This window comes from Notothenia rossii (assembly GCF_949606895.1).
Source record: "Notothenia rossii genome assembly, chromosome: 10".
Taxonomy (NCBI): domain Eukaryota; kingdom Metazoa; phylum Chordata; class Actinopteri; order Perciformes; family Nototheniidae; genus Notothenia; species Notothenia rossii.
Genome location: NC_136908.1, coordinates 14336997 through 14351351, shown reverse-complemented (window position 1 = coordinate 14351351; position 14355 = coordinate 14336997). Strand labels below are relative to the sequence as shown.

The following is a 14355-nucleotide window of genomic DNA, read 5'->3' as shown; positions in this document are numbered from 1 at the left end:
AAGAAGTATATACATGATTCAATTTGTGCTAGGATAAAAGTTTACAATAGGTAAAAGATAAATTATACAATAACTACAAAGTTGCTCAAAATCACTCTTATAGAAACAGATGAGAAAATACATGTGGTTTAACTTATAACAGAGATAAAGGGTTTATACAATTCATACATGATGCATACACAGTCTATGGATGCAATATATGTTTCTCCCATTCATTAATTATTAACATGCCAAGTAAGTAATTATATATGGTCAGTATAATAACAGGAAATTCCCTTACACGTGCAGCATTTTATTTTGGCTTGCCATAATCTGTTTTTTCATCAGACCGAGGACAAGAAGGAAAACGAAACTATGATGTTAAGTTTCGTTTCCCAGTGTAAGCTGCTGGGAGGGTATAAATACAGAGACTGTGTGCAGAGTGACATAAACAAGCTGAACGTCGTTTCATCTCCATCTACCAGAAGTGAATCCAATACTTGAGCAAAATGAAGGGATCTACAGGTAAGACAATTTCATTTTGCACACCTTTTTGGTGTTTAATATGTTAATATTGTGTTTATTATGTGCTATGCAATGTTGTTTTGTAAATTCAGTGCCATCGGTGCAAAGCCAATATTAAGTGTTCATAATACTAAATGCATTTTTGTAAAATGTCGTGTTACATTTGGATTTATTTATTAAACAGATGGAAGAAGGGCGTGGCCCTTATTATATTTCGATAACATGCGACGTCATTAACCTTCCAGACCCTGTTATTTTTTCAGTGTTGTGACACAAAGACTTGTATTTTTCTGACTGTAACGCTTTTATTTTTTAATGCAGACTGGCTTCCTTCCTTGTGGAAAGAGACCTTTGAGGAGCTGCTGGACGACGACAATGAGCTGGACCATGGAGACCAGTGGACTCTGAACTTCAGCTATACCCAGGGAGACACACTCACCACAGAGGAGAGGAAGAGGGGCTGGAAGACTTTCTGCCACACTGCCTTTGGAAAGTATGTATCTTTTATATTATATATATCTATAAATATACACATGTGTTACAGCAAAAGTTGAATAGCAGGTCAAATTAAAGTGATTAGAGCACCATACAAATAGCAGATAGTGTTTATATTGCACATTTCAGGTTTATTGCACAGGATTGCAATATGTTACTTTAAACTAAAGTTCTATATATGCAGGTCAATTGTGATAAAAACATTGCTATACTTTAAAAACAGTTTTCTGTTATCCAACACAAGTAAAGGTAAACTAAATATGCAGACAATGTCAGATGAAACCGGTCATGTGACCAGTTTTCAAACAGTTCAACATTGTGGAAAAGCCTGGTACTTCACCCTGGGTAACTGAACAAGTTCTCCTGTTTTATGGTGACTCAAAAAGCACATGATATGATTCAACCAACAAAGTTATTGTAAGACTGAACTTCCTAAATAAAAAAACAAAAAAACATTACTTGTAAGAGCCTAACAATATTGGTTTTACATGTTTTATTTAAAAAGGACAATGCCCTTTAACATAGTTCCAATGTGCATTAAATGTATTGCTATTGCTTTATTTCCACATTGGTCCCTAATTGGGCTTTTACATGCACTGTGTAACTTAAATGTCGAGCTATATGTATAATTATGCCACAATACACTAACATTATGTCAATACAATAAAATAAAATAAAGATAATAATGATTACCACTGGTACTCTACAGTACAATTAGCAAACAATTGCTACAGGTCTGGTTTGCTTTTAGATAGCAGTTCACTTTTGTTACCCCTTAAAAGCTGATGGTTCAAATACCTCAGGTGAAATCGTACTAACCCTGAGAATCTCCAACTTTCATTTATTGTCTTCTCCTTCCCCCACAGTTTGAAGTGTCCATCATGCAGTAAAGTTTGGAGTTCAGCAAAGGTCACGGTGTTGTTCCGTTACCGGCTGCGCGGTGAACGGGGGGTAGCGATCATGAGGCCCTTTGGACAGGCCTGTCGCAGTTGCCATGATGATACTTATGCCCGTCCTGGTTTTTCCGAGGACGAGGTGGAAAGAGCATTGCTCAAGCTGTGTGCCAAAATCCGGAAGAATTGCTACGGAGAAATGGATGACAACGATGTCGGAGGGGAGCCACCACACTCTAAAAATTATTCCAAACCACATGAGTCGGACCTGTGTGAGGCCTGCAGTCAGGGCATATGCCGTTTAAAAGAAGAATAGAAGTGTGTGTGTGTGTGTGTGTGTGTGTGTGTGTGTGTGTGTGTGTGTGTGTGTGTGTGTGTGTGTGTGTGTGTGAGAGAGAGAGAATGAAAGTGATGCAGGAAGAAACTGATTCGTTATACCATTGTAACCATTGTTCAAGTAAATACATAAAGTTGAATTTTTTATAAAGTCTGACCGAGTTTTTTTTGTTGCCTAATACTTTAAATACAGGATCAGATCAGCCACAACTACAGCACAGAAATCGACAAACTAATCCCTTATTATACAGTTTCCTATTTCAAGGTTACTTAACATCCTTTTAATTTTGCTGACAATTTTATCCATAACGATTCACAATAAGTGCAATCAAAAACGAGGATACCAATTCAGAACAGCAAAAATACTGTGTGTACATTACATTCAAAGGGCTAGGTTTTTTTTATATAAATGCTTATTTTCAATTGTGCTTCACAGGTGAGAATTGCATTTTGTTTTTTTATTCATTTAAGGGCTGACCATTTTACAAGATCAACTTTATTGATAACAATCATTCCAATACATCAACAAAAACGCACATAACATCTGTGTTCATTACATTAATTCAAAACTGATGGAATTATGAATAGAAAACAGAAAAAAACGGTGGTCCCTCGGCTGTTTTAAGGGCTTTTTTACTTTTGCACAATTTAGGGTTAGGGTTAGGGTTAACTCCAACCCTAACTATTTTGATGTATAATATCATGTCTTTCAGAAAAGCAATACATTTTGAGAAACATCATTTTACAAGATGTTACAAAAAGTACACCAAACGAACCTAGACAACCGGCCAATCAGATGCGAGCTCTCCGTGTGACAGTTTGTCCCGCGCATGCGCAGTCCTCTTTTCTCTCTGGCATCCACAACAACACACCGAAGCGGGCCAGTCAGTCTCGCCCCTCCGCTCACAGCAGCATCGTCCCCGGTCCGGTGGCAGAGAGAGGATGGTTCAGCGGAACAGCAGCCGGGGATGCGAATGACAGTGAGAAGATAATGGCCCTCGATATACGCAGGTTCCCCAATGTGCGACTGGTGATCAAGTGAAACGACTGTGTGAGTAAATGAGATGTGATGTTGTGGTGCTGGACGTAGTTGAGGCTAACGCTAACGTGAGAGAAAGCTAGCGTCGGTAACGGCTGGAAGGTACGCTGCTTTCGGGGTGTTAACGTCTTCCCACTGCGCCTTCACAGCTGTGGGGACACGTTGACACCCTAAGGTAACGCTGTTTTATCGGCAGAATGTGGGACACCCTAACACTCGCTTTCCTCTTTCGGTAATGACATACCCAGTCAGTGTGTTGAACAAAGGAGCTTTAACAGAGGGGCCGCATGGACAGAAACATGCAAAGAGAAGTGTGTTTGTTTTGTGCTCCATTTCATGCTGACACACTTCTTCAGGGATAACCACACGAGGTCTGACCTGGATATGTAGCTGATTGACGGTGACCTAGCTAATTTTGGTGAATGCAAAAGTAAGAATTGAGGAAACTCACTGTGCAGGTGTGACTTTACCTCCCCCATATAAGTTTGATTTCTCTAATGACAACCTGTTTTTGTCAGTTTATACTGAGGCATAATCCACCCTTATTTTTGACTGAGGTGTCTGTTTTGATTTCTATCAGGTGGCAGCTAGTTGTGATAACAGTAAAGGCAACAGAGAGTGGGTGGGTTTTATTTCAAATAAATATGATGTTGATACTCATAAAGTAGTTACGGTAGATTTGACTGTTAAGGTGTTGGCAGGTAGGCCTGACTTTTTAATAATGTACCTATGTCTGTGGCTTATCAAAGCTGAGATTCATATCAGTGTAATATTGATATGTATGTCAGACAGTAACCCTGGTAGGAATGCAATAAATAATTGTTTAGATTAGATCTGAAAGCAACTGTCATATAGTTGATTGCCGGAAAGTTACTCTCAAATGATTTGTTCTAAAAACTCAATCATAAAAGGAAATATATGCTGCTTTTTGTTTCACATTGAGATTAATGTCCAAGTTTTGGACTGCTGGCTGTTTCCCACATTTTTCACATATTTGGTCGAATAAACAACTGAGCCTTTGTTCAATAGCAATAATTCTGTTTTGGAAATGATGAATACAAACAACGCTTATCCAACTAAATCTGTTTTGCTGATAAATCGATTAATTGTTTATAAAGTGTCAGATACACAATGTCTAAGTGCACAAGGGGACGTTTTTTAATGTTTTGTTTAAACATCAGTAGAAACTGTGGATCAATATATTGACCACCCCTTTAACCTCTCCCCCTTGTGTGTATTTATAAAGAAGCCCAAAGACAATCTCACCAGGAAAATCCTCTTAAATTGCAATATTGCTTGTAAAACATTGTAATGTAGCTTCTTGTCTTAATGTGTGTGTAGCTGGTTGGGTTTCAGAGGAAGCATGAATGCAATGACTGTAGTTCCCATCAGCAGGAATCCTAAGACAAACATTTCCCGACAACATTCATGTGTTTGGGATTCTTGAGTTCATGAGTCATTAAGTCTCCATTATCACATTACTTAAAATGGGGAATACCGTATGGACTAGAGGCCTGTTCTTTGTATATCTGTGGCACAAGTGTAACTTAAAGTTGTTGCTTTCTAAATTATTTATATACCTTTCTATGTTTCTGGATGTATTTCCAGCTAATAATATTGCCCAGGCGACAAGAAGTGAAACACTTTCTCAGCCTCACTTAAACCAACCAAAGAGTGACGTGTGGGCTCAAAGAGCTTTGGGGATAGTAGATAATTGCGCTGGTACTGCCAAGCTCAAACTTTAAGTTCCCTGGAATTCCAAAGTTCCTCCATGTCCAGACTTCCTGTCCTTATTTAGTCTGAGACACAGAAAGAGACTGCCAGAGATACACAGAGGGGTGAAGTGAACTGGAAGTAAACCAGTGTGCACTAAACAGAGAACCAAGCAGACATACTGACCTAATAACTATAGTAACCCCCCCCCACCACAAACACCCCTTTTTATATACACACACACACACACACACACACACACACACACACACACACACACACACACACACACACACACCTAAACCGGTCTACTGAATGCATCGCAGGAGCAGCACGTAAAAGATGTTGGCTTTAATTAGCCAGTGGTTTCAGCCTCTTCTCGGCCTGTTTGCCTCCGTCTGTCACCCCGTCTGTCACTGTGTGTTTTCCCTATCCCTCACTTCATAGAAATGGGAGGCAAAGGAGGGGAGGCAGCCAGCCACGTTATTCAAATGTTCCATAGCCCGACGAGCCAGCGGCCAACTGTAGCCGGGGCTAAAAGAGGCTCTTTGTGGGGGCCAGACAGATGGCCATAGAATGAAGACTGTAATGATACCCTCAACGTCCCAATACACACACACAGACTCCACTCATTACAGGATGTAACCGTGTGTGTGTTTGTGTGTTCAAGACAGAAAAAACGGTGTGTGTGTGTGAGAGAGAGAAAGAAAGAAACAAACCCATAGAGAGTTTGGTAATACCATGAACGAAATAAAGAAGAACTCACTTATAAAGACAGTGAATATGTGCGAGAAAGAGTGTGTTTTGGGTTGTTGCGTGAGGACATTTAGAGAGGAAGATGATGAAAAGATTGTGATAACTTGTGAATCTACAGGAGGTTTTATGAGCTGTTGCTCCCTGGGAGAGTGAAGCTGTAGCAGCCATAGCTATGATTCTTGTGATTCTTTGCTTTAGCGCCTGAGGGGCAAAGTAAAACTGGTTTTGGCAAAGTGTATTAGTTTTGCACGGTTTACCACACACTCTCATATCGCCAGTTGCAGACCGACAAGCGTGTAAACAACCTCCTAATGTATGCAGATTCTTCGTAAAAGCAAGCTAACTGGCCTCGCAGTGGCCAGCTGTGATAATATTGACTGCTCCTTTCATCAACTGACTTACCAATCGATGGCTTGGATATCATTAACCTTCCCCTCTTGCCTGCCCTCTTTATAATTATCTCTGTCTTTCTAGCTTCTTCCTTCTGTCCCTCTGTTTCCATCCTATTTCCGGTGAGATAACATTCTCTCTGCAGTACATCAGCTGATCGATGACTGACTGATTGTTTCAGCTGCTTTATCTCTCCCTCCCTTTCCACCTGTCTACCTACTTCTTCCCTTTCTGTCTTGTTTTTCCAGCTTTGTCCTTCTTTCACAAGTGCCTTTCCCCCCCGCTCATTTTCATTCTTTCCTCTACTCATGTGCTTCTTTCCACTCTCTTTTTCCTCTCATTAATCTAAGTGTTTCTTTTATTAACAGGGCAGGAAAACACAAAACCATGTTGCTCTAAGTTGTGACCTGCGGTGAACGGCGGAGGAGGAAGGGGAGGCGCAGGCAGGCGTAAGGGCTTCTGCCACAGCTCCCTTTAGGCGGCCTTTTGCAAGCTTGAAGCCATGGGCAACACGGCCACCAAGTTCAGGAAGGCCCTGGTGGGCGGCGACGAGGCCCTGGCCTGGCAGCTTTATGAGGGCAACCCTCAGTTCAGGGACGGCCTGGACCCCAACGCTTCGTACGGAGAGCAGTACCAGCACAACACGGCCCTGCACTACGTCTGCCGCCACGCCATGACACGCCTGCTCAGGTAAAACAAATGGAGGAGTTGATTGAATTCAACAGTCATTTTAGTCACTGTGGCTTGTGATACAGTTATCCAAACAGTCGGTTACAAACGAGGTTATGCAAGTGAGTCATAAGGGAAGAACAATTAGGGGGATGTCAGCTTTAATAGATTTCACACTTTCATAAGTATGTTTTTAGGGCAAGAAAGAGGACTTTTTGTACACAAGTGACCAGTCAAATATATTGTGTATGCTTTGTAACTATGTTAATAATGTTACAAAGTTAAAAACCATGTTGACAGGCACAGAAGAAGTGCATCAGCCATAAGAAACACTGGTTCAGACACAATTAAACCCAGACAGAGACACTGATTAACACAACCTGAATAGCACAGCCTAAAAAAGGTGCAATTACCTTAATAAGCAACAAAAAGCTGACTAATACATCTCTAAAAGTCTAAATAAAGATGCCATACTGGTATCTCTTGAACATATTAGAAAGTATTAAAACATTTCACAAACTTGGGATGTAGAGTTTGAAGGACTTTGCCATAAAAGAATCAGAAGATTTTGACCTAAATGAAAATGCAATTGTGTTGTGCCTGTTTTTGTTTTGTTTCATTGCATACTTGTTTGTAGCAGGTGTACACAAAGAACCACACACCAGCACACCTTGTCCTGGATACTGTTTCCTTTGTGTATTCTCACCATGAATCAGTCCAAATAGTTCAGCCCATGTCTGACACGAGCCTCCTGTCCACGAGTAGACGTAAACTCACTTCTACGAGGGGATATGTCATATTGGTACAGTGATAAGAAAATAGTTCCTACGAGAAACTGCTTAAAACAAATCTGTGCATTTTTGGAGTTTTTAGAATGTATTTTTCCCTGCGCTTTAAATGCCACAAGACGATTGCAACCTGCTGTTGTTCCATTCATTTCTAGAAAAGACAGCCATTGCTTAGGCAGATACTTTTAAACACTAAGCAACTCACAACAAACCAGTCGAGCTAAATAATGATTACGAGCACCACAGGTATGAAGAAAAATAAAAAAAGATTAATTTTGGGAAGAACTGTGCCTTTTTCCAAGAACCAATAATGGGGTGAAATTGGAGAAACATACAGAGTATAACACCAGCGTGTCTTTTAACCCCCCCGCTGGGATAATCAGGCTTCTGGCCATGACAACGACAGCTGATCCAGTGACTCAATAGCCATGCTCACCTCCTCCTCCTTGCACTCCTTTCTCTTGCCCGTTATTTTTCCATGATTACAGGGGGGTCAGAGGAAGCTGTTTGAAAAGGCCAGTCAATTATCTGTACATCTGCATGTGTGCACACGTGCATTTGTGTTTTTTTGAGTGGGGGGGGGGGAACTATGGCTCCAAAACGGCTTAATGTGTCCGACTCTATGAATACATCACAGTGAATCAATTGGTGTGCTATTTGTGTCCTTTCCTATTAACCTATAATGGGCCAGAGAGGCGTGCTGAACGCAGCGCTCTGCTCATGATAAGAATCAGAGGAAATGCTTCTTTGTTCCAACAGCTTGAATGGACCGAGGCAAGAAGATAGACCATCGAGAAATCTCAGACAAAATAGAGACTCAGAGAGGACAAGCGTGGGCTGGTGGTGTGTTTTTTAGATTATTTTAAAAATATCTGTTTGGGAAATCACAATTAGAGCTATTACTAGAAGAAGAAAAAAAAGGGTGTAGTTCAGGAAATGTCACCCTTCCTCCACACCGTCTGAGAAATATGTAAATAAAAACAGTGACTTAATTGGGTACAATTGATTTCCTGTTGTTTTCCGAAAGCCGAGACATAAACCATATGCATTTGTCAGCAGCACCTTTCGTTTGTATATGTTTGTGTGCTAATTTCGTTCCTTTTTTAGTCACATTCTGGGAAAAAAAAGCTGTATTTCAGTCTCAATTGTAATACTTATCACTTCCCCTTTTCCTGCCCTCGTCAAGTTACCGTACACAGTGAACGGCTTTAGTTGCAGCTCAACCTGTGACGTCCTCGAGCCTGCTGTTTTTAGTATACTGATATTAAGGCCATCCATCGTGACCATGAGGCTTTATGTGTTTGTGTAGCGTAGGGGGCAATGGGTTGTAGTTGAGGGGAATAATTAGTGATTATTGCTCTGTGTGTGAATCGGCAGTGCACTGTCATTAGGGGGAGGCTTTAGGGGGCTCAGGGCTGACGGGATAAGAAGGTCAGAAGTGGAAGAGCAGGCTGGAAGGTTTCACAATAAGGAAACATTGAAACGCTTAGTCAATAGTGGGAGCAGAGAGGGAGAGGTTTCACAACAAATCATGTATTAAACTATTAGAAATCTCATGACATCCTTTACTAATTGAACTATCATTAGTGACAAGGTCTTGTCAAATGTTGTTGTTATAACTCTGATACAAATATGCAGGGTTCCTTCTATCTACAGGTTAACATGATATAGAACAATTATTTCAAGGAGAAGATGGAAAAGAACATTGTAGAGGAGGCAAAAACGTGTGTGTGTGTGTGTGTGTGTGTGTGTGTGTGTGTGTGTGTGTGTGTGTGTGTGTGTGTGTGTGTGTGTGTGTGTGTGTGTGTGTGTGTGTGTGTGTGTGTGTGTGTGTGTGTGTGTGTGTGTGTGTGTGTGTGTGTGTGTGTGTCCATTATCTCAGAGATGTTGCAGGATTAGTCGATATTCTGCCACCTTTCTTCTCCTTCCTCTCTTTACCGCTCATCTCACAATCCATCCCCCTTCCAAACATCATCTTCATGTCTCCATCTATTCCTTCCTCCACTTCTGCCTCTCTCTTAAGTGTGCTTCTCTTTAGAGCTGAACTCAAACATCACAACAGTTAGACACTCTGGGCAAATAATGTACACATTACAAGTTAAACCTCCAACAGGAAGTAAATATGTTTTCCTGTCTAAGCAACCATGCTACTCCACATATTGATACATAGTGCGGCCTAAGGTGTATGTCATTTTCCGTTACGTTTTAAGGTATTTTAAACATCCCAGATTATGTTCAGAATGTAGCACCTGAACAATCACTCATGTAAAGCAAAAGTCTATTCAAATATTTGAAAGGAAACAGTCCCGTAATGATATTTGTTGTTTTATCACATCAGTTGAGAACTACAGCTAGCTTAGCACATTAAAATCACAATCAATACATGCAATAATAATAGGTAAAACAAACAGTGACAATATACAATGATTGCTGTAGGTAGAAAATAATTATGTAAACTGTTTTGCTATTGCATTTCTAGTTGAATTGTGATGATAAAGGTGTCGAGAGTCCGGAAATGTTTAAGTTGGGGAAATCAGTGCCGCACAAAAGACCTTTTATGCTTAAAAAGCTGTCCTCAATGTTGTCATCCCTTCTTTCTTGTTTGCATTGTATAGGTCTTTCCTGTTCAGTAAAGAGGGGAACCCCAACAAGTGTAACGTGCACAACGAGACGTGCCTCCACGTGCTTTGCCAAGGCCCGCAGATCCTGCTGCTGCCAGAGGGGGCGCTGTCGCCGCGACTGGCCCGACCGCAGCGGGACGAGCAGCGCCGTGCCGACTGCCTGCAGGTACAGACAGTAGGGATCTCCATCACTGAGGCCGATGCCATGCGCATCTCGATACTTTGCCTACGATACATTAACAATACATTTGAAACACCAGGCGATGCGATACGATGCGATTCACCCCTGTTGCGATACAGTTCGATACGATGCGATTCAACACGATGCAAAATAATGATACTTCAATATGGTACGACAGAGGATTTTTGTTTTGTTCCTTCTATGCAGCAAATCATAAATGAACAAAAAGTGCTTTACATATTTGGTTCTCTCTACTAGTACTACGCATCCCATCATGCGGTTTCTTTTTTACCTTTTTTACGTTAAAAAACTCTCCAGAGTACAATTGTATAACAACTCACAGTTAAACAATTTAAGGATGCATTGCTCATGATTAACAATGTGCAAATAACAACTACCATAGTGAAACGCCCATACAGCTGCCAGCCTGATGTGCTTAACTCTCATAGGCTAACTCACCAGTGAGCAGAAAGCAGTGGTTTCTATCTGAACAATAAAGAATACAAATAACCTTTCACAAACAGCTCTATCATAACTGCTTACAGTAAGGAAGACATTTAAACTCTTATTGGCCGTCACAGGCTGCTGTAAACTAAACACCACTCTCTGACAGAACACCCCACTGAGTGATTGAACTCAAATGTCTAACTTTCAGGTTTCTCTTCTCAGCCGCAGACCCCACGTCGCCTCTTTATGTGCGTCGCTAAGTTCCTCGTACTACTTGTGTACTTTAAAGCGGCTCGGCATCGTTAACAATTTTCGAGGGATTTTTCAAGTTGACCGTCTTTCTTGAAAAATCCGAAGTGTAGCCAAACGTTTGATTTGTAGGTATTTTTCGGTGCGCTGTGTTTCTCTTTCTCCTCGACTTCCATGTGTGTTGATAACTGAGACTCCCGGCCTCCGTAGTACGAAGCAAAGATCAAAGGTCGTTTCTGTGGAGTGCTGATAGGATGAGGGGATATTATATGAATGATGAATAGTTTTTTTACCGATGCAAAGACGCTACAATCGATGCATCGCGAATTCAACCCAAACTGTAGCCGATCTTGAGCGTTTATGCCGGTGCACCGATGTGAATCTGTGAATCTGTGAATCTGTGAATCTGTGAATCTTAACATCCCTAACAGAAAGGCAACTTAGATGTTGAAGTGGAAAAAAGTATCATCCAAATGTTGTGTCTCTGAATTTCTGGGTTCCCCCGTTGGCAGATGATCCTGAGCTGGACCGGCGCCCGGCTCGACGGAGGCCAGTACGAGAAGGCCAAAGTCAACTCCAGCGATAATCACCACAGCACATGTTTGCACTACGCCGCCGCGGCAGGCATGAAGAGCTGTGTGGAGGTGAGAGAGAGAGAGAGTGTGGACCTCCATCCTGGAGCTAGCATGAGGAGGAGCTTTGTTTTGTGTTCGGTAAATCTCTTCTAAGTGCTGTGTGATTGGATTTGATTTTACAGTCAACAGAGTCTCTAGGCAGCCATATGCCCGTTCTTTCTACAGGAACATCTGCTCTGTGTTTCGTTACTCTCAGATCCGAGCTCTGCTTCCTCCCGTTTCTCAAGATTCTACAGCTTTTGTATTAAGAAAAAAATCCAAACCTGAATTGAAAGAAAATGAACTCTGATATGGGCGGCCTACGGAACTATAACCCAGATATTATCCCTTTAAGACATTTCTCTCTTCTTTTCGTCTTTTGTTCACTCGCTCATAACCCCTCTGCCTGTGCCTCAAACTTTCTCCATTTGACTTAACTTCAATTTAGCTTTTCTTATATTTCCCCTTCTGCTTTCACTTGTCACTGTCTACTCACCTTTCTCTCTTTTTGTTTCTCTCCCATCCCCTTCCTCCTTTCTTCTCTTTGTTCGATTGCCTCTCGTTGTCTTTGTTCTCTTTTGTTGCAATTTCTTGTTCCTCTCCGTTATAAATGTTCTCCCTTTTCTCCCATTCCTTTTGTTCTCCCCCCTCTTCCCTCCCTGTAGCTCTTAATCCAGAGCGAGGCAGACCTTTTTGTGGAGGATGAGGACAAGTTGACGCCGTGTGACCACGCGGAGCGGCATCACCACACCGAGCTGGCCCTCAGCCTGGAGTCGCAGATGGTTTTCTCCTCTTCAGCTCAGCCGTCAAACACAGACGGTGAAACCAACCTGCTGCAATTCAAGGAGGTGAGACAAGATCTGGGGGTTTCCTGATGGCTAGACTTTTAAAAATGATATTTAGATTCCTTCTAAGGATGTGCATCTTCTTCAACTCAGTGTTTTTTCACAGTTGCAGCATCAGTCTGTGTGTTCCCCTAATGTAGCATGTATGATCATTGTTATGGTTTTCACTTTGAGTTTCACAGAAGGCATTATGATGTGATATAGACGAATAAATATGACATGTTCAGTGTAGTAGCACCAGTAAACACACACACACACACACACACACACACACACACACACACACACACACACACACACACACACACACACTCCTCACTTCTTGTTCCTCGGGATGTGAGTGTAACGGAGGGCACCAGCCGAGCCTGCCAGCTGCCAGCTGATAGCAGTTTGATCTTCCTTCCTGCAGCCAAATCTATGCTAATACTTAATCTGTTTTTCTCACCACAACCATATCCCTGTCCTTTTCATTTCCCTCTCATTATCTTTGTTCTACTTCTTTGAACACATCTCAATCTCATACTTTTCACCTTTTTCTTTCTTTCTCGTCCCCATTTTCTGTTTCTTCCCTTTGCTTTCTCTCCTTTCTATCATTCTTCTTTCTTCTTCCATTTCTCTTTGCATCTCCCTTTCATTTCAGCCGTATGAGGGACTGAAGCTGCAGGACCTGCGCAGGCTGAAGGACATGCTGATCGTAGAGACGGCAGACATGCTTCAAGCCCCGCTCTTCACTGCTGAGGCCCTGCTCCGTGCACATGGTGTGTGGAAGTTGACATTCACGAGACCTTCACAAACCCTCTCAGCTCTCGTTGTCATTGCACTATTTAAAGAGAATAACATCCACAGTCCCTGCTGCTCAATGTGTGTTCAACCTCTCTCTCAGACTGGGACAGAGAGAAGCTTCTGGAGGCCTGGATGTCTGACGCTGAGGGCTGCTGCCAGCGCTCAGGTGTGACCATGCCCACCCCCCCACCCAGCGGGTACAACGCCTGGGACACCCTGCCCTCGCCTCGCACCCCCAGGACCCCACGCTCCCCCCTCACACTCACCCTCACCTCCCCGACCGACAGCTGCCTTTCACCGGGAGAGGAGGGCCTGGCTTCGGTGAGACACACAGTGATGAAATAAATCATATTTTGTTGTTGGAATAATAAGTTTAACCCCTGAAAGCCCAAAATAAGCTGTGGACGAACCACCCTGTCAGTAACGTTTTTAAAACTAGGTCAAAACTTGGTGCAGTATTTGGATGATATTTAAGTGAATTAATTGGTCTTTTTTATATTTTGATGAACAAACTTAAAGAAGACTCCAATTAAAGAAAATGTATCCAAATGTTTGTTTTTGCTGTGAATTAAAGTTCTTATAAAGAAAGAAAATCAGAATCAGCATGTCAGACTTAAATCCAATCCAAACAAAGGAGGGATTTAATGCAGGTGTGTTGTATTGCTTTTAATGGTTACAAAGACAACACAGCAAAGTATTAAAGTTAATAGAATACACATAGTCGTTTTTAAGCTATCATTGTGATATCATTAAGTGTCAGACAACATCTGAATATGGTGTGTTTATCTTCTCTCCCTGCAGTGTGGAATCTGCCTCTGCTCCATCTCTGTGTTTGAGGACCCAGTGGACATGTCCTGTGGACACGAGTTCTGCAGAGCATGCTGGAAGGGTAGGGACCTGTGTTTGTGTGTAAATGTTCCTGCGTTCTGCAATGTTTTTGAGGATTGTTTGAACTCATTTTCCTGTTTGTGTGCTTATCAGGTTCCTCAACGTGAAGATTCAGGAGGGCGACGCTCACAATATCTTCTGCCC

General features: G+C 41.9%; 2 protein-coding genes across 2 annotated transcripts; both read left to right on the top strand.

Moving 5' to 3' along the window:
• The first annotated feature begins 360 nt into the window (after nt 1-360).
• On the top strand, nt 361-2379 carry LOC307021031 (receptor-transporting protein 3-like). Its single transcript, XM_079652754.1, has 3 exons — nt 361-504; nt 826-997; nt 1866-2379. Exons 1-3 carry the CDS (start codon nt 489-491, stop codon nt 2206-2208), a joined length of 531 nt encoding a protein of 176 aa, XP_079508880.1. The 5' UTR covers nt 361-488; the 3' UTR covers nt 2209-2379.
• Nucleotides 2380-3093: 714 nt separating this feature from the next.
• Nucleotides 3094-14318, top strand: LOC307022079 (ankyrin repeat and IBR domain-containing protein 1-like; the record flags this gene model as incomplete). Its single annotated transcript, XM_079654652.1, has 9 exons — nt 3094-3279; nt 6495-6816; nt 10199-10370; nt 11594-11725; nt 12361-12543; nt 13181-13298; nt 13424-13644; nt 14125-14251; nt 14305-14318. The coding sequence occupies exons 2-9, from the start codon at nt 6629-6631 to the stop codon at nt 14316-14318; spliced, it is 1155 nt and encodes a 384-aa protein (XP_079510778.1). The 5' UTR covers nt 3094-3279; nt 6495-6628.
• Between the last annotated feature and the right edge of the window lie 37 nt (nt 14319-14355).